This window comes from Echiichthys vipera (genome assembly GCF_963691815.1).
Source record: "Echiichthys vipera genome assembly, chromosome: 5".
Taxonomy (NCBI): Eukaryota; Metazoa; Chordata; class Actinopteri; order Perciformes; family Trachinidae; genus Echiichthys; species Echiichthys vipera.
The window spans coordinates 8,791,575-8,818,744 of NC_139830.1; the positions used below are offsets into that span (position 1 = coordinate 8,791,575).

Below are 27,170 nucleotides of genomic sequence, written 5' to 3' on the forward strand. Positions count from 1 at the left end.
TGTTTGTCTATTTGTTTGTAAATTGATAATGAAGTAGCCAATACATTGATGCTATTGTGTACTTTTACTTGTAACAGAGCTGAGTACCTCTTCCACCCTGTGTCTGTGTTTCACTCTGTTATCTGTTACACTCAGAGGTTTTTAAAAAAAAAAAAAAAAAATCACAGCCAACAGCAAAGTCTTTCCAGATGTTGCCTCTGGGATAAAAGTCCAGTTTGAGGCGGACTGAGAAGGCATGGGGCAAATCATCACAATAAACACGAGATCACAGGGAACGGTTCGATAACCTGTGCTCTTCAAGTTCAACGCCAGCAGCGCCGTCAGGTTTCAGCGTGTACATTTGTACAGGCATGGTATTTGGATCTGTTCTCTCCAGTGCGCGTACCCACGTGCGCATGCGTCCCTGCGTTGGGAGAAAAGGGAACGCGCTGTAACAGAAAGCGGTGCAGTAAACCGCTATATGTGCCTGCAGACTTCATACCACCAACTGTAAACTACCCTGTGGTTTGCGTGTACGCTTCTTGTTTCCGCCACATTATTCCGAGGGATGAACTTTGATGCTCACATCACATCAGTGCCTCTACCCGGGTGTGTGTGTGTGCGTGTGTGTGTGTGTGTGTGTGTGTGAGAGAGTGTGTGCGCTGCAGGCAGACGCATAGTTCTCGTTTTCCCACGCAGTGTGTGTCATTAAAAGCAACGCGAACTTGGTTGCAACATCTTACAGTACAGTACAACAGGCTCGCTCCACGGATTAAAGCTCATCCGTCGGGCAGCGCTGCTGGTAAGTAAGACCCTTTTCGAGCTAACGTAGAGCAGACTGTGTGTGTTTTCTACATGACTGCAGGGAAGCATGGGACACCGCTGATCCGCTGCAAGTCACTTCATTGGATCATATGAGATCAAATTTAATTTGGCTGGCACGAACCTTGATTTGTAGCTATTTGTGTCAGTGGGATTACTTCTTTTCTTGCGATGGGTCTGATAGACAGACAGACAGACAGATAGATAGATAGATAGAGAGATAGATAGGTAGATAGATAGATATATAGATAGATAGATAGATAGATAGATAGATAGACATATAGATATATAGACATATAGATAGATAGAAAGATAGATAGATAGATAGATAGATAGACAGATAGATAGATAGATAGATAGATAGATAGATAGACAGATAGATAGATAGATAGATAGATAGGTAGACAGATAGATAGACATATAGATAGATAGATAGATAGGTAGATAGATAGATAGATAGATAGATAGATAGATAGATAGGTAGATAGGTAGACAGACAGATAGATAGATAGATAGATAGATAGATAGATAGATAGATAGATAGATAGATAGATAGATACTGAAGACTGGGGTGGAAAGACTTGGCTGAATCATGTTTGTGAATGGAGAATAAGGAGCTTAATTGGTATTGTTGCATTAATAACATAGTAACACAACTGTCAACAAATCTAAATTGTTCTTGATGAATCAGCCCTGTGTGTTTCTTACTGTTTTAAAACCCAGATGTGTTTTCACATGGAATGTAGATTAACACATTTGACTGAAAATGATGCCTTTAGTTAGTTTCAGATGTGTACCTTTGCAATAGAGTTGATGATGTTGTATTCAATGGTGCTTTGTAATATTGGTTCACATGTGAACTTGAAGCAAACTGGTTGACAGATCCCCCTGCAGCAGCAGTGCCTCTGCTGGGAAACTCTCGTCCTTGAATCAATCAGATTGCAGTCTGCCTTTAGTCAAACACACGTTTACCCCAATGTGACAACAAATGGATATTATGGAAAGAGTTTTTCTTATTTACGTCTCTCAACCTTATAAGTGATGTATTGTCCTTAGGTGGGGTACCTGAAAAAAAAACACATGTTAGTTTAACAGCGCTCAACCTGAAAAAAGAACTACATTAAAGTCATTGGAAAGGTCACTTAGTTCAGTCTGGGTTATAGGTCTGGGGGCTTCATCCTGCACTTCACTCTACCAAGAAAGCCGTCTTATGTGATGAGGTCCCTGTTCCTGTCTGGCATTGTGCCACTGATCTTCACTGCTGAACCAGGACAGTGCATGTTACACCATAAAACACGATCCGCCAGAGTTGCAGAGTGGAAAGCGAATCTTGATCAAACTTGTTTGTGGAAGGCAAAGCATTTGCGAAGTTAGCCACAATGAGGTCTGATGTCACAGCATAGGGTCGACCCAGAAATGTGACAGTACCCATATTAACCAAACTGGATAGAATGGTTTCAAAAATGTTATTTGAGATCAGGGAGAATTATATGGATTACTGATCCATTGCCACAAACTCCCCTTTTGGATTACTGTTTCTTGTTAGTGTGATTTCTGTTAAACTTACATTTGTTTGGCACAACCTTTGATTGTAAATGAGTGTCAGGATCGATGACACCTTTCTGGAAAAAAAGCAAAGAAAATATTAAACCTTGATAGAATAGATTATCAGATGCCAAAATATGATTAAATTAGTAAAGTATTATCAGGTAAAAATATGGAATCTACATTGAAGCCTGACAGAAAGTACTTGCTATATTTGGACAAAAAAACTTACAGATTATATAAAGTATCCTTAAAGTGAAATGTACTATGTAATCATCTCATGTGATTTCACACTTTTAATCTGAAGTCGACACTTTCTTCCTCCTCTCCCCTCTGCTCTTTCTCTCAGCCTCTTTCTCAAGCTCACCGCTCAATTGCTGAAGGTCAACTGTAATATATTTTTGTGTTGCAGTACAAGAATAAAAAAAAAAACAGAAAGACGATGAAAAATGTGTATTTTTACTGATCTTATAATGTATTTTAATGGGGCTATGGGGGCATTAAATCCATATATTCAATGGTTTATTGTGGCACAGACTCACATAACATGCATTCTTACATTGCTTTCTCCTTGAAGGGCCTCTTGTCTGCCCTGTATTACCATCTGAAGCTGGTAGTAGACCATCTGTAGTGACAAAAGAGTATTTTATGTATCACCTTGGAAGTCTAACTTTGACAGATTATAGAGAATGAGAGCGGTGTGTTGGAATGACAAATGCGTAATACAGAAAGTAACATCTGTCCATTACAATATGCAATACACATAGATAGCATAGCACTAATTTTATTGGACTGCATTTTAGAGATAGATAGATAGATGGATAGATAGATAGATAGATAGATAGATAGATAGATAGATAGATAGATAGATAGATAGATAGATAGATTGATAGATAGTTAGTGAATTTGTTTCTTTTTAGAAATAAAATAAAATCCCAGGGTAATTTTCGGGGACCATGACTTTACTGGTGATATTCCATTAAATACAGAATTGGTTTTAGTATTATTTTGTTCAGTTTCACTTCTCCTATTTCAGACCTATTCCCTACATCTAGATTAGAAGTCCAAGATCGTCCTCCCATACGCTGCTCACCATCTCAAGACTGAAAAACAAATGAGGCTGAGAGCTCCCACTTTATGAAACAACCTTTTAGTCGGCTTAGTCAGTGATCTCCATGTTAACAAGGAAAGTGTGCAAACAATTAGACAATTACCTGCAGATGCGACACACAATGGACCATACAGCCCAAAAATATGTTACCTTAGTTGGTTCAATATGTGTGGGAACAGTCTGGGATGACCAACTGGAAATGGTCATCTGCTGCCAAAGTACAACAGAGCAAACCCTCTCTGCTTTAGAACTAACTAAGATCACAATGATTTCCCAAGTACTGAGTTCGATGAACTTGAGTCACCCAAGAGTGAGCGCATATACACACGGACACACACACACACACACACACACACACACACACACACACACACACACACACACACACACACACACACACACACACACACACACACACACACACACACACACACACACACACACACACACACACACACACACACACACACACACACACAACAGAGAATACAGACATAAGGCGTGGTCTCTGCAGATACAGACTCCACACACTTCTAGTGGGTCATAAGTGATGATTCAGAGACTTTTGTATTAGTTTATACATCATTTATTTCTTTTTTGATAATACTCAAGCTTGCTCAATGCTTGATCATGGAAGATGTCTTTTTGATTTGTGGGAGTTGACATGTCATTTTGCAAGTAAGCAAGTTAAAGTAAGCAGTTTTTATAGCTTTGGTGAAGTTGAAATATTAACTGTTTCCCTATATTTTGAGGCAATCATCTTTTTGCTGTCTTGAGCAATAATATTGTATCATAATAATTAGATTGGCTTTATGTGTCTATAGTATTAAATAGTAGTGTTAGACAAAGAAATTACACACTTGAAATGTAAAACTCCAAGGGACTTCTGCAACACATTTCCTCTTGAAGCAAACCAGAAGGGAAAAATAAAAACCAAATTCCATAATGATAAGTGGATGACAAAGAAGACAGGATGGGTGGAGAGCAACAACAAGCAGCATCAATTATGAGGCAATTAGAGATCCGTTACAGCAGAAGTGAAGCAACAAAATCAAACCGCGAGCTAACCATGAGCATGGAAATGAGTGTTTATCTGTCTCATTGTGTTTGTATGATCCCACATCCCTGTCAAATGAACATATGTTCCTCTTCACCAACCATCAGGTTTCAAAAGTGTCTGTTTGATCTTATTTCAAACTGGATGCTGTAACACTTCTATTCTATTTATTAAAAAAGCCGAACCCAGCTGACATTGGGCGTGAGGCGGGGTACACCCTGGACAGGACGCCAGTCTATCGCAGGGCACATAGAGACGAACAGAGACAGACAACAATTCACACCTAAGGGCAATTTTAGAGTTATCAATTAACCTAACACGTGCATGTCTTTGGACTGTGGGAGGAAACCGGAGAACCCGGAGAAAACCCACGCAGACACGGGGAGAACATGCAAACTCTACACAGAAAGACCTTCTCGCTGTGAGGCGACAGTGCTAACCACTACACCACCGCGTAGCCCCTATTAGTTTTAGCTGTCTAATAAAACAATTAACTGTATCCACACTTTAAGCTAACTTTTAAAATTATGCATTAAATTTAGCTAACTATTTCAATCATTTGTCCATTGCCTTAGCTGTTTATTGATTACTTTCAGCTAAGATCTTTAACCATGTATTTAGCTAACTGTTCTAATGCTAGTTTTCACATAATACAGTCTTTCCACGCATGACTGGCAACTGCAGAGGTACCCCCTGGGGGACAAATAGCAAAATCAAATTTGCTCTCACCATGACTGCCAACAGAAAACCCCCTGCAGGAGTGACCCGTCTCATCTACTGTACTTTGTGTTCTATGGCTCCCTGAGGATGCCCTTTTAGGAAGCAAAAAGCGTTGATTAATTTCTTTCAAAGCTGTTCCTCCTAAAAGTGGACAAAGGATTACGAACAGGAAGCAGATTTAGCTCTTCTGACTGGATTGCATCCTGGGATTATGTGTTTTAGAGGTGATTTTCTATTGTGAGCAGAACACTCGTGTGATTTAGAGAAATCAGCTGGTAGAAAGGGATTTAAACGTCATCATTTTTGTCTGCCGATGCAAATGACTTTACCCACTTTTTACTCGGAAAATCTCACAGTAAATCTGCGAGGCCCGGCATTCTTTATTAAGCGAGTATTACTGGTGAAAGAACATGTCGTCATGGTGACATCTCACAATAACTCAAAACAAATACATTACTCAATTTGATTGGTCATATTGATAACTGTGAATGTAATGATGATACCGTAACACAAGACAACCTTAAATACAGAGCTCATATTAACTTGACATGAATTTTAACCCGTAATAATTACGGTGATAAATGCTAACATTAGCATATGTTTCTACTAATGCTACATTACAGTATTATTAGCCTTTTGAGCCCATACCTTCCTTAGAATTTGGGAGGAAGGAACCAATAAATCCCTGACAACGTTTTGCCATGCAGTGCTTTTGCGGGAATTACTTCTACTGTGCTGCCTGACTCATCTTTAATCACTACAATGTGTGACTAAGCTTTTTAAGTGGTCCGTCCGCATTTCTTTGGTGACCCAGGGTTAGACTTGCAGCATTGCTTAAAGTAAGCCTGTGGTGAAGGGCATTTCTGACAAGACTAACTCTTACTCTGTTGAACCCTCCCATCTTGAGGGCTTTTGCCAGTGTCAGCCAGCCGGCCAGCGTGCCTCACGGCATTGCACAGCACAGCGCTCGACCCCCTCTGCTCTCTCAGCCAGACTTCCCTCCACCCCCTTCCCTCAAACGCCATATCACACACAGCCAGGTAGTGTGCTGCTTTCTTGTGTTGCCTGTGGTGTCTGTGAGGAGGTCCTGTGCCTCCTGTATGCTCAGCTGTTGTTACTCTCTCATGTTCAGGAACGTCTTCCTGAGGTGGAGGAAGCCGGAGGTGATAGGTCATAGTTTATACCAGATGTTTATGTGAATAGAGGGCTATAGGGTAATATGTAGGGCTGCAACAAATTATTTTGCATTAGCGATTAAGCTGTGAGTCATTTTTGCGATGAATTTGTCCACGAAATGTCAGACAATCTCAAAAATACCCATCCCAGCTGTACTTCTAACACTCTTCTCATTTTCTTTTTAAAAACATTATTTTAATTACCTAAATTATTGTTGTTTAATCTCTTTTAATTAACTGAGTAATCCATGGTAATCCTTTCAGTATTAGCTGTGTGCTATAACATGATGACTGGAAGAAGATCAGCCCATATATTGAAAGAATGATATTCCTGTATTTCAAAGTATATAATTTAATAATACATCCTAACCCTCGTTTAGCTGTAGTTCCTCTATACATGCTCTGCCATGCATGTATGGAGCTTCCTGTTAAGGAGTTGCGTTCAGTTTACAGGTTTTATGTTAGTTCCCTAACCATGTGCAACAACAAGTAAAAAACAAAGAATAACTAAATGCTTGTGCAGATATTCTTCTGTTGCTTTCATATATCAGATGAATTTGTGCTTTTACTACAGGGAGAAGCCCAGAGTAATAACATCTGTACCACTGAGGATATAATCATTGGAAATGAAAGAGGGAAAAGGTAAGATCTTCTAATGTGTAATTTGTGTCTGCAGAGCTCCCAGAGAAGCTCATTTATGTGCATGTTTATAGGCATCAGTTTAAGATGATCATGAAGTGTGTCAGGATAATCTGTACTAGTTTCTAAGAACTGATCAACTGCATCAGCTGCATTGACATCAGTTGTTTAATCTGTCTTTTAGTCTGTCAAAAAACTGAAATATCAAATCTAGCTTTTTACTTAAAAGAAAGAAGATGCATTTGAAGTTTGCTCCTCTAGACATTCTTTAGTGTTTTCATCATTTCCTAAACAATAACTTAGGATACAAACACAGCCCAGCCTCATATCCGGCTCAGGATGAAAAAAACAACCACTTCCCTATATCTCAAAGAAACTACGCCCTGATTCAGGATGCAGCACTATCATATCATATTTTATGTTGTGAAATGACATTTTGTTTTACAGGGAGGGGGTGTAAGTGGAGTAAAAATCTGCAGAGCGTCCCTGTGGTGGTGTTAATCGATCATGTGGTTTTCTTCCCTGTCTCCAAGTCGGGGCGTGCAATATTAACTGGTAGATTTACAGCCGTATTACATTACCATAGTTGCAATGTGAGTTGTGAGTACATTTGCACACACACGTACATCTCAAAATAGATATTCAGCTGTGCACTCCTTCAGTTGGCTATTGATTTTCAGTAATGGGCTGGCTCCGAGGCAGTGTCGGGCATGTTTTGTACAACCGTTTCTGTGTGGATGGCTCTGGCCTCACCCTCTAAATCATGAATCAGAAAGATTGTGGATAAGATGTGCATTGTGCATTAAATAGTTGGATGTGTGTAATGCCTTTTAATCTGGTTTTAACTATAGTCATAACGCTCCGAAACACAAAGCAGACAGTGCTGAGGCTGATGTGATGCTGTGGGATTGAAAATATCCCTCAGTTCAGGGACCAAGTGTCTGTCAGTCCAGCATGATCCTCTTAAACTGATCGCCCTTCATGTTCTGCTCTCTCTCTCTCTCTCTCTCTCTCTCTCTCTCTCTCTCTCTCTCTCTCTCTCTCTGTCTCTCTCTCTCTCTCTCTCTCTCTCTCTCTCTCTCTCTCTCTCTCTCTCTCTCTCTCTCTCTCTCTCTCGCTCTCTTTTTCTTCCTCGCATTGATTTGTTTCTCTGCCACTCCCATTTGCTCCTAGCTCATCTGAACCTAAGGGCAGCCAGTGCAATTTATTTACATGTGGGTGTGGAATGCCCACTTTGACTCAATCAACCGCTGTATATTTTAAATTTACGGTGGTTCCTGTTTCCATTTCTCGTCTCAGAAAGGGAGGATGCTATTCATAATACAGTTTAAAGGCGGTGCTAATGAATTATTTCTCCTTCCTGTACCCATCACCCAGGATAACCTCATGTGCTGCGTAGACATGAGAGGACCTAGGAACACGTGAAGATGTCCCAGAAGGCAACTAAAAGTAAGCTCTTTTGCTGTTTTATACCCTAATGCTTTGTTCTGACAACTTGAATGGGACGTCTCCCTCTCTTGATAGTCAGTAAAGCACTAATATGATGTGTGTGTTATTTCTCATGCAATAATGAGAGGATTACCGACCAAAACACACTTTGTCATCGATTAATGATCAGATTTTTAACATTATAACCATTATTATTTGATTTTATATTCATTGGGTTACCTGCACTGATACGCTTATTGACCTTGACTTCACAGATTAAAATAATCCACAGCCATCAGTGTAGAATGAATGCACATTAACATACTCCATAATTTGCTAAAACAGTGTTCTTGCTGTGCTTCTAGCCACACAACATAGTCCCTTCTCTAAAATTGCAAGTGTTGTGTCCTCCAGATGTTGCCATAATGATTGTGGGAAAACACAAAGCTGCCCTGGGGCGCTTTTTTTTCTTTGATTTAGAGGACTCTATCCTTTATATCATAGACAAAGACCCTTTGCAGTAATCCAATTGCAACAAAAGATCCGCGGTGGCATTGAAGGTTGCTGTATTGAAACATGGTCTGTCACTGAATGTCAACTTAAGTGATAGTACATTTCCTGGCATTTGGTATAGGCCATTTAGTTTTTCTTTTTTCGTGCACTGGTCAGTTTTTTAGATTTTGGATTATTTTGCTTCCATTACATTTCTTCAGACTAGTGGAAATAAAGCAGCCAAAGATTTAGGTGTTTTTAGTACACTTTGTCTGTTTTCATCTGTATATTTCTATTACATTAAACAAAAGCTAGCATTGGATAAAGCATAATTTGCATTTTAAAACATAGGAAAGTTGTTATACACTAATTACACAAGATTTTCTTTTTCAAAAGTCTTAATATAACCAATCAACTGTGCAATTTCATGGTGATATCTATAAAGTAAAAAGGTTGTGTGGATGCAATTTTATAATACATATATTTAGAACCCATTTTTTCAAAATAAGTTCTTTCTTATATATTTTTTTCTCATATTTAAACAATAAAAATCTGAAAACTTTTTATACAAAAAAAATGGAAAATGCATGGTTCATGCATTAATCTTTATTAATTAGTCAATTTTTTCACGATTTCACCTGTGGTGTCTCTCCTTAAATGAATAGCTTGATCGCCGTGAGGTTGCTAGGCAACCAGCAGATACTCCATGAAGTCACTGTGCCTGGACAAGAAAAAGCCCCACACCTGCTGTAAAAACTGCAGCGTTGTTTTTTGAACACTTTCCTTTGGATTAAACCATTGTTATTTTTAGACCGAGCCAGACTAGCTGTTTCCCCCCTTTCCACAGTCTTTGTACTAAGCTAACCAGCAGCTGAAGCTTCATATTTAGTGTAGGTCTACACATTTGAGAGTGGTATGAATCTTCTTATCTAAGTCTTGGCAAGACAGTGAATACCAAATTTCAAATATTTCATAAAATGTTAAGCTATTCTTTTAAGTACCCATTAGAGGCTATTATTTTAAAAATCATATGTATAGGCTAGTCCTGAATGCTACTTGCTCTTTCACTCTGGAGGCTGTGGTGGAGAGGAGGACACTGAAAAAACTGTTATCCATCCTGGATAATCCTCTCCACCCTCTCCAACTCACACTGGTCAGACAGCGGAGCACCTTCTCCAAAAGGCTGCTTCAGCTTCGCTGTCGTAGCAACAGATTCAGGACATCTTTCCTGCCACAATCCATCACTTTTTATAACAACTCTCTCACCTCTGCCTAACAGAGAACTCTGCTCTCTCTACTGTTTTTTTTTGTTTTGTATATAGCATTATTGTTATAGTATATTTTGCATATTTTGTTGTATATATTATTAATGTTTATTGCTTATAGCACACTGTGCACTGTATATATACACTATGTATATATTGGATTCTATCTATGTTATGTACAAAGTTTTTATTTGCTGACCCACTACTGCTGTTACAAATAATTTCCCAGTCTGGGATCATTAAAGTAGTTCTATTCTATTCTATTCTTTTGCTGTTGACCGACAGAATGGAAAATTACAATATTTCATCACGCATCATAGATATGAAATCATGGAGGTACCCGTAGTCCTCATTCTGACGTGTCAGAACTCTAAAGTATATAATGTTCATCTTTATACATGGTAGTCTAGTCTCCCTGGAGAGGAAGTCTGTGTGAGTGTGCAGTATACGTTTATACTATATAAATAGTATATGAATGGAAAAAACAGAGAAAATTAGTGTTTTGAGGATATATTAAGGACAATATGGTTTCATGTCCTATCATTTCCTGATTTTTAAAAAAAAAATAATGTTACTGAGATTTCAACATTTTAAGGTCCTTTTGAATAGGCAAATTCAGAAGTGTCTCCTTAATTTGTGAGTTTCACTCTCTTCTATCAAATTGAGACCATGGTGGGTGGAGTGTTTCCTGTGGACCTGTGCAATTATCTCTAAATAGCTATTAGCACTTTCTGGAAGGCCATTAATATTCATTTCAGTTACATGTTTCAGTAACCGGTCTGATACTGATACTAAACCTGTGTAGATGGCATGCCAACTGTTGAGCAGAACCTTTTTTCAAATGCTTTCAATTTGTCGTTAATTAAAAGCACAATCAGAGTCCATTATTTTCTGTCATAGGGTCATTCACTGCAGCGTTCTTTAAATCAGTGGCCATTTAAAATAAATCTCATGTCAATGTGTCAAGACTTTGAAACTAGAATGTGTTCCATGTCAAATTTGGTAATCCATTTTTGTCTTCTTCGACTCCAGCATGGTGCCTTAGGCTTCTCCCAATTCTCCTGTTCTTCATCTCCTTTGTCACATACTACTGCTCCTATGCCATACTTCAGAGGTAATTACACACACACTAACACAGTCATTTCTTTCTTTCTCGGTTGCTCTTGGTATTGAGGTCACACAATTACAGAAATGCCCATATCTGGTAAAAAAAAGTAAGCTCATAAAGTCTTTGCAATGCTGAGTCACTAAAAGTTAAGAGGACAACCCACATTCTGATCATCCGGCGGTCTGAATTACTGGTCAATTTAGGCCCTCACACATGCCCATTCTTGCACTTTTTGAGTTTTCTGGACCCAGTTACTGGCACACTGCGTTTTTACGGATTCAGCAGTAGCTTTCATGCCAGTTGTGGTGATTTCTGTCTTTCAGCTACGGAGGCACCAGCAAGTCTCCGAACAGTAGCAAGTCGCTGTGTGGTGGCTGGCTAACCCAGAAGAAGTGGGAGAGCCTTAACTTTAAGTGAGTAATGGCATGTCTGTGTTTTTTTTCACAAACTGGAGGGAGTGGATAGCTCATTAAGGGAGTGCCAGTATTTTTATTTGAACATAAGGTGCCAGGTTCATTGGAACTGTTAGGTCTGCTGTAAGGAAAAGCATATTTCATTGAGAAAGAACAGAACTTAACTTATTGTCTGTTTGACTAACTCCAAGTGGATTGTGTTGATGAAATGATTGAGAGGGAGAGTTAATATAAAAACCAATGTTGGCTAAGAATGAGCTTATGATAATTGTTTTAAGATAGACAAAAGCTTGTGTGTCCTCCTGGTTAAGCAATCATTTTTTTTCCACAGCCCTGAGTTCCCTCTCATTTATTTTCTCTTGCTCTATTATCAGTTTATTCAGCTGAATATTTACTGTTGGGTCTTTTTACGGGCTCTGTTCCGTTACAAAACAGTTATATGGTCTCCATCTGTGGTTTGTCCGAACCTCCTCCAAGGTCACTGTTTATTTCTTCAGCTCAGTAGACCCTCCACTGCCCGTCCTTTGACCTTTTAAACAGTCAAGATTCATAATCTCTGTGTTTACCCCTGTTAAAGAACATGATTTGCACTCTCAAATAAAGTCTTAGGCTTGTTCCTCTTGGGGGTTTTCACATCAGTCATTAGAGTCACAGGCAGGCCTTCCAGGCAATAAGAGTGACATTTCTCTAATTAGACCCCTCCCCAGAGATTTATTCTGATATCCTGCAAAGAGCTAGCTGCCACACAAGGGGATTAAATGTCTGAGAGACTTACTGTCAAAGACAGTTGGTCAAAACAACTGGAGTCTGAAGCCAGCAAACACAGAAAAGCAACTGTTTCACGTATTACAACCTGCCACATTCATCTCACTCCATGGGCTCTGGTAGTGTTATTGTTTTCTTTCCCTCTCTTCAGCAGAGAAATGCCAACAGGGGAATTTAATGAGGGAAATTGCTATTGAATGACATCATGTAAATGGCTGGTTTACTTATACTCTAATGAGTCTGGTTTACCTGCTTAATAGATACCAGAACATTTGGGAAAGTTAAGCCTTTTCTGTGTGCCAATATGAACACTGTACTGTTTGGCAGCACATTTAGTGTTGTCCATTGTGTGGTTTGATAGTTGTTATAGCCAAAAAATGGAAAGTTGTTTTCTCCATCCTTGCTGTCTTATGCCTCATTCATATCCTGCGCTCTCTCTCAGCCGCAAACGCTCATGCAATATAATTCATCTATGCAGTGAAACAGTGCACTGCAATATTATGTTGTAATTCCTGCTCTGACATTTTTCATGCAGCATTAGCAGACAGACGCAGCTCTTTCTGAAACTGGAGGATTTCTTCTGGCGAGAGCATCTGTCTAGTCTGGCATTACCGTATGGCATTAAAGGCAGCGGTATGTTGACTTTGTTGTCCTCTGCTCAGTTTACTTAACACGTGTCTAATTTCATGGTATTACTGTTGTATGTATTGATGAACACCAATTGTAAGTTTGGTCATTTTATAGGCTCTCCATTATCACTGCAAGTCCCTTCCTCATACTGTACATACAATACAATACATTTTTTTAATGACATTTTTAATAAAGATGATAAGAAATAAAAGACGTGTGGCTTATCTGTGATGCAATACAAATATTTTTTTCTGAGTATATTTTGATGATTATTATCAGGATATTTCTATGAATTGCAATCATTTTGGCCAGGATAATCGTGACATGAACTTTTCATAGCGTCCCATGCTTAAACTATTTAAAATGCTCCTTTTCTCACTTTCCCTCCCAGAGCTGCTGCTACTGAAGGTGCTTGCTGTAATTGCAAATTATCATGTGCCAGCCAACATTGAGAAGTAAGTGTGAGCACACTTCAGCCAAAATGGCTCATGATTCTAAAGCTCAATATTGTATTAAGCCAGGTTTCTACTGATTTAACACCAACACATAATTACTAAATGACACTGCAACAGGAATATTTTTAAGACATTGTGATTGGTCGAAGATGTGTTCCAGCTGTGGTTCACTTCCTGTAATATGCTTTCAGTCCTGCATGACTTCATCACTGTGATTATGGGTACTTATGGGTAGCTGTTAGTGCTTAGCCACATAACTGTCCCTCATTAAGGTCAAGAAAGCACCCTCGGGTGCTGTTGCTCCAGAGATGAATATGTTGTCAGTTATGCCTCTAGAGAGGGGGTTTCCGATTGTACTGTAAAACTTGATTGGTGCTTTTCTCCACAGCCTTGAATGCAGAACCTGTGTAGTCATAGGCAATGGATTTGCCATTAAAAACAGCTCGTTGGGAAACATCATCAACAAATATGACGTGGTCATTCGGTAAGCCCAAAGGAGAACACCTCATGAATCACCTTTAGTTATTATTATTACTGCTAACTATTTAAACCAGTAAACTTGCTTTGCTGCTTTTTGATTCCACTCCAGGTTATCTATTTTTAGGAGGTGACTGTACTATATTTTCATATATTACACTTGTGACCCAGCAATAATAATGATACTGCAATTTTCAAACCATAACCTCCCTCATGCTGCATGGTTGTTGAGGATTAAAATTAGGAACAGACTGATCCCTGCTAGATGACCTTAAAACGGGAATGAAAAGAGCCACTGAAAGCATGATTTAAATTCACTTGGCCGACTTATGATGAACAGTATTGGACTGTGTGACTGTCTGACCCTGACACTGAGCCGTCCTCTGAGCAATTAGCAAACTCTTCTTCGGTTGTTTTTAAAGAAAAGAAAAAAAAGCTTTTAGTTTACTCAGGGACAAAGGCACTCTGCAAATCTGACTTTACAGCCTTGGAATGAACACATGCATTCTGAGTTTTATAAGCCTCTTTCAAACAGCCAGAATTTGGCCTGGCCACAATGCATTTTTCTCTCCCCATCAAACCCCCCTCCCCTTCACTCACATCTCTCCCTCTCTTAAAGGCTAATCGTTCCCTGGCCAAGTAGAGGAAGGTTATTGACGTTCAGAATTCAATGCATGCCTGAGAGTTTGATGTCACCGGGCTGGTTCTGTCATAGAAACACCGCTAGACACTGTTAAAGCCTGTCGAGACTTAAGTTTCCGAAATGCAGAATAATCATTTAACCAAAGGAAGTCTCACTCTGTGCTACCGTGTTAATTATTTGGTCAAGGAATGAGTCATGATGTCGTTTTTAGAAGATGTGTCAATAATTTGTTCAGAGTAACAAAGCAGAGATGTTTCCAGAATAAAGCGCACATCTAATTTAAAGCCCTTAAGACTCCAGTGTGACCTGGTTGTCCTTTTTCGATTAACTGCTTTACGGTATTGTTTTGATAAGGAGTCGACTCTGGAAATTGACAGGACATATACTGTAGAAAAACATTCTAGTTGCTGATTTAATGGTACATGACCTACAACTGGCCACCTTGGCACCACAATCAACTTGTGAATATTTTGTTTGCACTAATATAATTCCTTACTAAAATTAAATTATATATTGTATTATTAAATGTGTACCCGTAGAATACCGCGGACCGCCAATATTTTGTGACTGCACAGACGTGTCTGCGAAGCACTCCACGCGCTGCAACACCTGGAAACACCAATTCCTACACAAGCATCCTGTTCATAGACTTAAGTTCAGTTCCTCTTTACCACACTTCTGTACATGAACACTGACCTAAGTTTGTGCCAGGAGCTTCCTGTGAAACAGATCACACCAGGTGAAGGTAAACAACCTAACCTTAGGTCCTCTTGGCCTCAGCACAGGAGCTCCTCAGGGCAGGGTTCTCTCCCCCTGGTAATTTTCACTGTTCACCACACACTCTACATCCAAGGAGACTTCTGTAAAAACAATTAAATATGCAGATGACACAACCATTGCAGCACTAATTTCCTATAATGATGAAATTCAATAACACACTGAGGTGGCCCAAGCTGTCACTTGGAGCAATGACTTCATGCAAAACCGAGGAACTCATTACTGACTTCTGTTGCAAGCCACATCTAAACATTCCCATGCAAATAAATGGAGACCTCAGCACTGAGTCTTTTCAATTTCTTGGAACAGACACTAGCAATAACCTGAAGCTGAAAATGAACACTGAACACATCATTGCAAAAGCTCAACAACGACTTAGCCTTAGCTCAAAAAAATACAAGATGAAGCATTAACCTCTCGTTCTGTTATACTCAGACATCATTGAGTTCATTACATTCTTTCTTACACCAAATCCATCTATCTAAAAAAATGTATATGTTCCTGTGGTTTAGCCCACTGTCCATATATTAAAAGCAACAATTACTATGTTAGCATACGAAAAAAAAAACAAAGCTCCCATGAAAATGACAGAATCACAGGGAGGCTGTATTTTTAGTAAATCGTATTATTACAAGTGTCAATTGGATCTTAAAAGAGTTTTTCCTACTTCTGACACAAATCCCCAGAAGTTGCGGTTTCACGTCTATTTCTGAGTTTGCTTTCGGTTGGACTCAATGACAAGTATGTGGAATTAATTATGTAAAATTGAAGTTTATTTACAATGCTTTAGATGGCTCACACTGCTTACCCCAATATACATTGTTAAGCTTGAGTTACGTTTCCTGAATCTTTACAAGAGAGGTGGAAAATTCGGAGTTAGCATGAGACCCATGTTGTTAATGCAAGGTCATGATGTCAAAAAAACTCTGAATATAGTATCATGTCCCTGCCTCAGGTTGAATGATGCCCCAGTGAGAGGCTACGAGGAAGATGTGGGTAACAAGACCACCATGAGGTTCTTCTACCCTGAGTCAGCCTCTTACAACCCTGGCCTGCACAACGAGCCCAGCACGCTTATGGTCCTGGTGCCTTTCAAACAGCAAGATCTCCGCTGGCTCAAAGAGATCCTCTATAATGAGAAGAGGGTACAGGATATGTGTGAGAATGCACTCCCTCTCACACACACACACACACACACACACACTCACACTCACACACACACACACACACACACACACACACACACACACACACACACACACACACACACACACACACACACACACACACACACACACACACACACACACACACAGTTTTCCATCTCACTCAGCCTCCCTTTATTTCTCTCCATCTCTGCCTCACATAAACACTCTCCTTTTAGCTTATTTTCCAGTTCTTACCAGCCATCCATATCAGGAACAAATACTTAAAAGGTTCGACCTCAGTGATGCAAGTGCCCTTCAGAGTTAAATGTAGTTTCCATCGCAGACATCCTTAACTCTGTTGCTCGCGGCACCTCCGGCCTCCCTCTGCTAAGAGTTGCAGGGTCATTACCTGCCAATTTGCACATCGATTTGGTTTCCTCCAGACATAAGGGAGTCATAGGCTCAGTTGTATCACTATTTGTCCAAATGACTCAGTGTGCCAACTAGAAGGTGCGTTCTTCTACTCTTCTACTGTTTCTCTCCTTTTGTTCATTTCAATTTCACAACATCCTCTGTCTTATCTTCCTCCATGTTTATGTGTGCTTTCCAGGTCAGGAAAGGCTTTTGGAAGCCCCCTCCCCAAATATGGTTGGGTGACGTCAATAAAATCAGAGTACTGGACCCCCACTACCTTCACCAGACTGCAGACCGACTGCTCAAAATCCCCCTGCACCCAAAGAGTAAACAGGTAAGAGATCCCCCACCACGTCACTGTTTCATGATCTGTAACTGTGGTGGCAATGCTTCTCCTCGGCTGCAGCTTTTAGAGATTGACCATTTCAATCAACCTCAAAAGAATTTTCCCACTAGAACCGTCTCTCTTGTTTGTTCCCTTTCTGCCATACCTCCCTTTTTTTTCCCTTTGCTACTCTCCACATGAATGTTAACAAGGCTGGATGGAGCATCCACTGATTAGCCACAGCTCCTTGAATGATATGTATTTGGAGCTGTGATAAACAGTTTACTGGAAGAGGCATTTCTCTTGAAATGTAGCTGGGTCAATGGCAATTTTGTTGATCCAATTACTGCAAAACATGATGAAGATTAGCTTCTGCTTGGCATTCTGGCATCTCATTACAAGATAAGCTCCTCATGTCTTCGAGGCTGCACAGTGAATCCCTCAGAAAATAATTGGCTTTTGAAGGAAAGCCAAAATATTGTATATATTTCAACCAGATGCTGTTTTTATAAAGAGGAAAAAAAAGAACATGTCCCAGTGTTACTTCACTGCAAAGTGGATTATTGCTGTTTTCTTAGGGAAAATCACTGTCACGGTGTCTAGTCGATCTTTATTGAGAATGTTTTAACTTTTAGCTCAGTTAAATAAAAATGAAAGTAAAGGATAAAATGAAGGAAAGACAAGGTTATTTCCTCAAAACATGAAGAAAAGAGTGGAAAAATAATCATACCACAGCAGAGCAGCGATCATGCAATGAGAAAACATGACGCATGACATTTTCTTTTCGGTTTTTGTTTCACAAATTGGATCTCAACTCTTTGGATGAGGTGGTTGGATTTGAAATACCCGAGGATTTGACTTGGACCATCACTCGTCTAGAAGTTTTCATTGGCCCATCTGCTAAGTGGGGCTTGTTGTGTGTTAGGTCGTGATCGTCTCTGACAAGTTTTGTTTTGGTTCTGCTTGTTCCCCTCTCCTGACCCCTTTTTGTCAAAGAATGATCGGCGGGGGGGTGGGGGGTGCAATCAGCGGGCTTGCCCAACAGGAGCTCTGCACCATCTGCACAGACTGTATGGAAAGGGCCAGGGGGAACGGGTGGTTGATAGGAGGAGGAGCAGAAATATGGGGGGATAGAGCGATAAAAAAAATAACCTAGGGCCTAGGTTTCATTTAGGGAGTACTTTAAGAGTGTTAAAACATCTGAAACTGAGTTGGATAGACAAATATAGATGCGTATATTTGTTCTTAGTAGTGATTTAACACGCTTAATACACTAGGAACACCTATATTTCTCTCACTATGTTAATTCTATCTTCTACTGCCACCTCCCTCTTTTCTGTCCACGGGTATTCCTCATCCACCAAATACCAGCAGGAATCCTGACTGTAGCAGACCTCCTCTTTGCAGATACCACCCTCAGCTAATGACCCTGCCAGATAGAGAAGGACCCTCTGAAAACACACACACATACACACACACACACACACACACACACACACACACACACACACACACACACACACACACACACACACACACACACACACACACACACACACACACACACACACACACACACACACACACACACACACACACACACACAAACTCATATGCTCTCACACATACAGCCACTTCTCTCCTCTTTCTTTCCTTTCTGTTTTGCATTGCAGGCACAAACACACACACACACACACACACACACACACACACACACACACACACGCACATAACTCTTATGTTCACACCCGTCTCCCCAAACACAAGCCTGTGTTCAGCTCTTGTAGGTCTGGCTTGCAGCGGTGATAGTATGCAGCCTCCCCCTCTTCCCCACCTCTCACCAAGGTTCCATGGGCCTGCGTCCAAACTATGCACCGGGCTGCTGTAGAGCTCATGCTGGCGACCACATGAGGCTAATACACACATAATGTCAGCTGTATCCCATTGTGGGGTGCTTATCAGTTTGTGAATTAAAGACAAAAGATGAAGACTAAGTCATGCTCAGTGCATTAGTAAATTGATCTGATGTTATGTTTAAGAGAGGAAAGACAAGTACAGAAAAGAGGCAATGTTTTAGTTTCTTACTGAGACTTCTGTGGTGAAATATTTGGTAAGATTTAACCATGAGTGCATTTAAGACCAGCAACACAGACAAATATACATAGTACATGCTCTATCTTTTAGTCATTTTGCATAGTGGAAACCAAAAGTATAGAGCTTATCTCTCAGTCATCTCAGAGCTGTGGCTGAAGAGCTGGACACCACTGGGGCCAAACTTTTAGGCACTTGATGAAGATCTGGTAAGATGGAAGCTTGGTCTAATAAGTTTGCACAGATCCAACACTTGTGAAAGGTTTTTTGATCTGTGAATTCTCAAGTAGGACCCTGAAAATTCAAATAAAGCCTTTGACATAAAAAATACTCAATATGTGAAAATACCACCCGGCATGATGCAAACATGTGCAGACAAAACAACTAGTAGAGATTTGAGGAGGTCACATAACACCCTGTAAAACCACAACTTGTCATTCTGTTTTTTGTATGAACTAAAGAAATGAGACGTGACATGTTAATTAGTGAGCTTTAGAGGTGCTTGAGTTTTGTTTTAGACAGAGTCTAGCTAGTAGAGTCCCGCAGTTTCCAGTCTTTATGCCAAGCTAAGCTGACAGGCTGCTGGCTGTAGCTTCATATTTAATGGAAAGACATGAGAGTGGTATTACAGTTTTTTTTGATTGCTTTGACCTGGTTGAAGAAACTGGTGACCTCTCAGTCTTCATCATCACTCTCTCAGCAGAGCAAAAGACACCTTTTGCAAATGAGTTAACCCATTGTCATTGTTTTGACACACTTCCCGCACCCTTTTGCAAATCAGTTAACGCAGATTTCATGCAAGCAGTCCATTGCTTTAGCTGTGGTAACCAAACAGAACATATATGTTCCAATCTCTTAGACACTTCTTGACCAGTATGAAATCACTGAAGCACCTGTTTGACACTGCTTCACACAACTTTTCAATTGCAATCAGTCTGCAGGCTTAAAAGATTTTTCCCTAAGTGCATCGCAAGAGAAAATATTGATTGCGATGTAGATGAGGCCATGTGGCCCATTCCTCAAGAGAGAATTGACTAGAAGAGATTTTTTCTTTATTGTACAGAAGTTTTATTTTTATTTTCCTTATATCTTACACCGTGATGGATTTTACTGTATTTTTTCTATCATACTATATATGTGTTACACTATTCCTTTAAAAAGATGTATGGAGATCTTGCTGCTCTATATCTAGTATCAGTGGATATTTTTTTTAGTGTAATGATCAGTAATGATGACGATGATAAATACAATTGTAAGAATATACATGTATCATAATGATAATCTTATCTGAATCTATCGTCAGTTGACAAAGGATCTTTAGAGTTGCTTTTAAAAACAAATAATTGTTTAGTCAGAAACCTTGAGAGGAAATGTGGGAAGCAGGCTTTGTAAACGCTGGTACAATAGAAATGTCCTTGGCTTGCACACAGAGCTCTTGATAACATGGAAAGCTGTACAGGACAGAGATATTGTATTATAAAAGACACATTTTGGAGAGGGATGGAAAGAGAAAGTTTCTTCTATCTCCCAGTCATGTGGAAGTGATTCTCCTTCTTGCCTCTGTGAACATGGATAATCATTGACATACGGAAACTGGCAAACAACAGAGAAATCTCTGTGCACAGCAAGAGCTTGCCAGAGACAACGCAACAAACAGATCTCAGCATATTATAAATAATGTCTGTGGGGTCAGATCATGTCCCTTTATATGTTTTAGACAAGGGCTGATCATAAATGACAAGCAAGGAAACTGCAGTAAAATGTATTAAAGCACTATTTTTAGGACAAAGGTTTATTTTGTGTACACATGATATTATCATATTCTTTTCAAAAGGAAATAGATAGGAAAAAAAGGAAACATTGGAAACACGCAGAGGTGGAAGCCATGCAACAAAGGTCCGCAGCTGGAATTGAACCATGGATATTTCTTGGTACGCTAAGTCCACCAGGATGCCCTGTGACTTGTATACAATCTCTTTTAGATTTTGAGTTAGGCAGATGGTGTAATGTCATCAGGGCTGGAGTTTGTTATCCTTTTCAGCTTCATCCTCATATCTCTTTACAGGGTGACCGTGGCTCAGTGAAAGAGTGGATTGTCCTCCACTCAAGAGATCGTTGGTTCGATCCACCGGTCCACATGTATTGCCTTGTGTAAATGCGGTGTGAATGATTAGATTAAATGGTATGTAGATGTCCAGTGTGAATGGGTGAATGTGACCAACACTGTGAAAGCGCCTTGAGTAATCAGAACATTAGAAAGGCTCTATATAAGTACCTTTACCATATACTGTAGCTTTCATTCTGACCAATGCTTTTGGAAAATAGTATTCATGAAGCTATGAATCAGTGATAACAGCTTATGTTTACAGGGCTGATAATACATAGGTTGCATATCAAGTATAATAACATTTTAGATTGAATAGAGATCACCTGTGTGTATGAATGAAGAACAAGCTATATCAGATGTGCAGACCTCTCCACATCAACTCCAGGTAGTTGGACACGTACTAAATATTGACTTGAAGGGGTTTAATATTACTTTTTGCTTCCACTTCCACATTTTATGTTGTTCATAATCAAAAAGGCTTAATTGTGGCATCGTTACAAAAAGGGGGTGAATACTTTTTAATGTAATGTAGCATCAATGTGGGCTGTAGTCCGGGAGCAAGCAACAACCAGTCCCCTGAATGTACCGATGTGTCCGGGACAGCAGCAGTGCTTTGATTTGAAAACAATGTTGCAAAGGGACAAGTGCCTTAAAAGCAGCTTTATTCCTTACAGGCATTCATTTTTAGGATTTTTCACTTAATTTGGTTTTGGTGAGTGTGGTGATTTAAAAAAAAAAAAATTTGGCCTGTAAAATGTGCTTTCACATAATCAAGATTAGTCTCAGTATTTTGGGAGCCTTTGCTGACAGTGGAGAGGTGACAGGAAACAAGGAACAAAGGTCCCTGACTGGATGTTGCGTTTTTTTGGCAAATTATTCTTGTTATCTGGTGGGTGTGGTTTGCTATTGTAGGATGCCTGGTTTCCTTATGTGTGTTTTTTATGTTATTGTGTGTGAATCTCTTGTGTTTTTCTACGGCAAAGATTCTTTGATATAATTCCACTGCACTTTTTGGCTCTCTTCTCCTTCCACATTTTTCAGTGGAGAAACATCATTCATACATCGAAAAGCTATTATTTTCATCATCATCATTCATAACTTCGTTTGTCATCTACATCACAAAAGAGAGAGACTGTAGACTGTATTTGTTATGGATACGGCCGAAGAGCAGCCAAACAGCATTGGTTCTCTGAGTCTACTTTTAATAAAGACAGGGTAATCGACTGTATAAAGCACCAGGATAAACCAGAATGTTTATTTCCTCCCTCTTTTATTCTGGGATCCAAGTCTATTCTGATATTTTTACATGGAATTTGAACATCACTGTCAGTGAACACATTGCCTCTGAGACGAGTGCCCTCTTCAAGTTTCAAAAATATATTTGAATACATTTCCTTAGCTGAAAGTAAACACATTTCTCAAGTACGTTGCTCAAAAACATCCGAGTGGGAAATTGGCCTGAAGTTGTTACTTGTTACTGGCATCAAGAGTGCTGTTCTTCCAAAGAGGCCATACTAAGGTAGTGAGTAAGCTGCTGGAAAAGACCCAGTTCGCAGGGTGAGACTTGCTAATGTTGTGCAGTAAGTCTTCTGTCACGCAACCAAGACGTTAGGAAGCTGCTATGGAAGGGGGGTCAAGGGTACAGGTAGTGTTGAGTAAAAGAAGATACCACCATACCTCTCAGTTTGGAGAGACCCATATGATCTTTTCATTCTGCATGATAAACATTAAAATATTGATTGACCCCTTGTTTGTTATATTTTCATCTACATGTGACTTATGTGCAGTTCTTAAGGCAAATTGAGTAGCTTCAATATATTTTTAAAATATAACAATGTTTACAGCACTGTCAATTTTATCATATTGGAATTTTTTTTGTCTTTCAAGTGTTGAGATTGTTTTTTTCTAGATGCTTGTATGATTTTTTCTTTTTTTACATTAAATACCAGTCATTTGGCAGACAATAAGTTCATTCAACCTCTGTAAGAACAGCTAGATATCATCAAAAAGTGTTATTGTAAAACTTGCTTGAGTTTCACAGTGATTAATGCTGAGGTCATTGTATAATAGGCTACTCTCCACATGGGGAAGGCTTGTGTTGATGAACTGCAAGTGAAAGTCGGGCAGCAGTTTCTCTTGCCCTCTATTTCCATCTAGTGGTGAAGAGGCTACTGCTGACCTGAAGTATCCCTTCCTGCATAATATCACAGACTCTAGCTTTCACTACTCAACAGATTTCAATGAGCATTTTACTTTTTACTTAAACGCTCATGTCATAGCACAGATTATGTTGAGTGCATGTAAACTTTAGCAAATCTTTTATTCAAAGGTCCCATATTATGCTCATTTTCAGGTTCATACTTGTATTTTGGATTTCTAGAAGAACGTTTTTACAAGTTCAAAATGCACATTGTTTTGTCATACTGTGATATCTGTCTGAATATACCTTTATTCACGCTCATTTTAGCACCTGTCTCTTTAAGGCCCTTTAAGTATTCTCTGATATTGTCAGAATTTCTGGGTCTTTCACATCTGCACTGTCATTTCAGACAGGGAATGACTTTAATAGCACTGTAGTGGCTCTTTCCATCTATACATAGTATAGTAGTTATGACATCACAAGTGTACAGAAGTCCTGATGGCTGGTTTAAAGGCACAGTTTCTGAATACGGGCTGCGTGTAATTCTGTGTGGATTGAGCGTTTTGATCGTGAACAGTAATTATATAGCACCATGACCTGCATTATAATACAAAAGACATGAAAATCTCCCTTTATTACAATATGGGACCTTTAACATCAAACCATACTCCGTGACAAACCATTTAAGAGCTGCTTAATCTATCTGGGGCTGTTATGTGTGCACTGTCTTGTGGGAATTTGTATATGCCTATGATGGCATTTGTCTTTGTTTTTTAGAAAAATTCCCAAATCACAGAGATATTTTTTGGGAGCGTATTTGCTGTCGACCAGGTTGTCTTTTATGATGCAACCACTAGGAGCAGCCACGGTCAGAAATGTTCAAATCCTACGCATATAAGCTTTAAAATGTTTGTCAGGAGATACAGAATTATGGCACTGTGCTGTAATTATGTTTTGTTTATTTCAGCAGCCAGTGCATCCGACCACGGGTATCCTCGCTGTGTTTGTTGCTCTCAACTACTGTGATGTGGTCCACATTGCTGGCTTTGGATACCCAAACACAAGGAGTCAAAGGCACCCTATCCACTACTATGGATATGACACCATGAAGTCTATGAAGGTAGGTACCAGTCATACAGTACTTCAAAAGCAGTCTCTGCTCTAACATATGTTATACCGCCCCTCTTCCTCTCTGTTTCAGAATTCATACCATGACCTCAATCACGAAGCTGAAGCCTTAAAAAGTCTGGAGGAATCGGGAGCCATTTTGTACCTGCACCCACATTTATGATAGACATACGTTTCCAGTTTGAATTCATCTAAAAAAGAAAAGAACACCAAATTGTATTTGAATTTGGTTTGGGTCATACCATCCAAATCAGATTGTAATGTGCCTTCTGCAGTGGGATACAAGACATTTTACTGGTGCATTAAGTCATCGTTTGGTGACATGAGTGTCAGGAGTCAAGTGTTTATATCGTTGGGCCTTATATTCTGTCAAACCGTAAGACATGAATTAACTGCTTTTTTAAATGGCTTTACGTCATTTTGTCAAAAAGAATAACTTTTGGTGACAGCATTTTGAATAAGGTTTTAAAGGTTTGTAACTATTATGGGTTTTCAGTCACGACTTTCAAAGTTAGCTTACAGGATACTAACTATTAATGTGTCGACCAAGTCGTCTTCAGATTATGTCTGGATTTTGGATGATTCCAATGCACTGATGTTGCTTTTAGGCCCATGTGATAGTGTGGGCTGTTAACTGCCACATCACAGGAATCAAGCATTCCTAATCTACAGCTCAAATGTTGTGCACATGTTGGTGGTGGAGAGATTTCATGCGTATCATTGAGCTGCAACTCACTGTGTACACTCACCATTTTTTGAAAATCAATTTTTTAATGTTATCAAGTCAGAATCTGTTTTATGGTAAAGAGCTGTTTTCGAATCTATGGGATTTTTTTTGTGAACTTCTCTTTCAATGTACATTTTAGTTTAAATGAAAAGAGGAATTTGATCAAAAACCTGTTTTACACAGGATTATATTCACTTTACTTGGACTGGAAATACGACTTGTATTTTGCCCATTTGTTAGAATTTTGATTTTAGTTGATTTTTAATTTATTTAATCTTTTTTTGTTGCTTTTTTCAGAAACAATACCATACAATGGTGCCACTGGATATTTTTATTGTACAGAATGGAATACATTTTTAATTAAAAAGAAATCAAAATTAATGTCATTTAAATCTCATTTAACATAATTTATATTTTTTGTCAACTTGTTATTGATGTTTCCATGGATTATTACGGAACAGGCTCATATATCCACTGTATGGAAATCACCGCATTTGCATTAATGACCTGAGTGAACCTGCATTGAGCTGCTGTTTGCCATTGACTATAATATCACTGTACACCACTAGATGGCAGAGACCCTCTATTGTATGCATATTAGATGGTAGGTAATCTGCTGCACTGCACATGGTGCAGTCATGCAGCAGCCCATCTTAAAGTGCCTGGAGTAATAGTAACTGCGAAAACTAGCACTAGCACATGTGTTAGGCTATGGTGTGAGGAAACACGTGTACGTACAGTATGAACATCTGGAAGACCAGAAAACTGCACAATGCTTATAAGTGAGAATAACTAACATCCATTTGCCGCTAGCGACAGATGTTATGATGGTTCTACTGTATGCACAGCCTTCTATTAGTGTTGACATGAATGGAGTTGTGCCCTTGGCATTTATAAACAGGACTCACTCATACGCTGGTATCAGCTGTGGAAGATTCCAGTTTATCAGCTGAGATCAGAATGACAGTAGACATGTATCGTGCATTCAGTAATAGGGAAGTAAACCTACAGTAAATGCTGTAACATTACTGCTAACACTACTGATAGTACTACTACAAATCATAATGATATCAGTATAGCTTACTTCTTGTACCATATTTCTGATATTCTGGCGGGAATGTGTTCTTTTACAAAGGTAAAGTCTAAAGTGATGCACTCCTGAATGCAATGTTGTGTATTTTGAATAATGATGTCGACCTCCTCAAGGTCAGGCTGTAAGATGGATGAACTGTATCAGTTTTGCTACTAGCAGAACTCATTGCTATAAAGGAGTGTTTTGTACTAATTCTGGTATTGCACATTGGCTCAGCTGTGTGTCCTGTTCTGCCTTAATCTGTGTGTTCTGCCTGCATACTGCTGATTCGGAGGGCAGTGCTGTTTGCAGCAGGGTATAGACCACAATCATACGCCTACTCTCCCATTCAGTTCACTAGAATTGTCAATTGTTGTTACTAACTGATTTTTTTTGCCACTAAAAGCCAATCTGACAAACAAAACATCCTTTTCAGCCTGTTTAAAGCTCATCTTTTCAGTTCTTAGAGCTATCCATTATGTGTATTGTCTCATACTGTGAAACCATCCTTTTGCAT

At 39.3% G+C, this 27,170-nt stretch overlaps 2 protein-coding genes across 4 annotated transcripts in view; both read left to right on the forward strand.

The window, feature by feature from the left end:
• fam118b (family with sequence similarity 118 member B) overlaps window positions 1-27,170 on the forward strand; it is a 92,276-nt gene that overhangs the window by 26,988 nt on the left and 38,118 nt on the right. The window lies entirely within an intron of this gene.
• st3gal4 (ST3 beta-galactoside alpha-2,3-sialyltransferase 4) lies at window positions 344-25,962 on the forward strand. Of its 3 annotated transcripts, XM_083913821.1 has the most exons (13): window positions 344-781; window positions 6,984-7,051; window positions 7,496-7,603; window positions 8,426-8,497; window positions 11,266-11,347; window positions 11,665-11,754; window positions 13,055-13,152; window positions 13,541-13,604; window positions 13,993-14,088; window positions 16,457-16,646; window positions 17,260-17,397; window positions 24,694-24,846; window positions 24,928-25,962. In XM_083913821.1, the coding sequence occupies exons 4-13, from the start codon at window positions 8,476-8,478 to the stop codon at window positions 25,015-25,017; spliced, it is 1,023 nt and encodes a 340-aa protein (XP_083769947.1). In that variant the 5' UTR covers window positions 344-781; window positions 6,984-7,051; window positions 7,496-7,603; window positions 8,426-8,475; the 3' UTR covers window positions 25,018-25,962. The 3 variants fall into 3 exon arrangements, with proteins under 3 accessions (XP_083769947.1, XP_083769946.1, XP_083769948.1); XM_083913820.1 differs by lacking the exon at window positions 7,496-7,603; XM_083913822.1 differs by lacking the exon at window positions 7,496-7,603 and having other exon boundaries at window positions 24,697-24,846.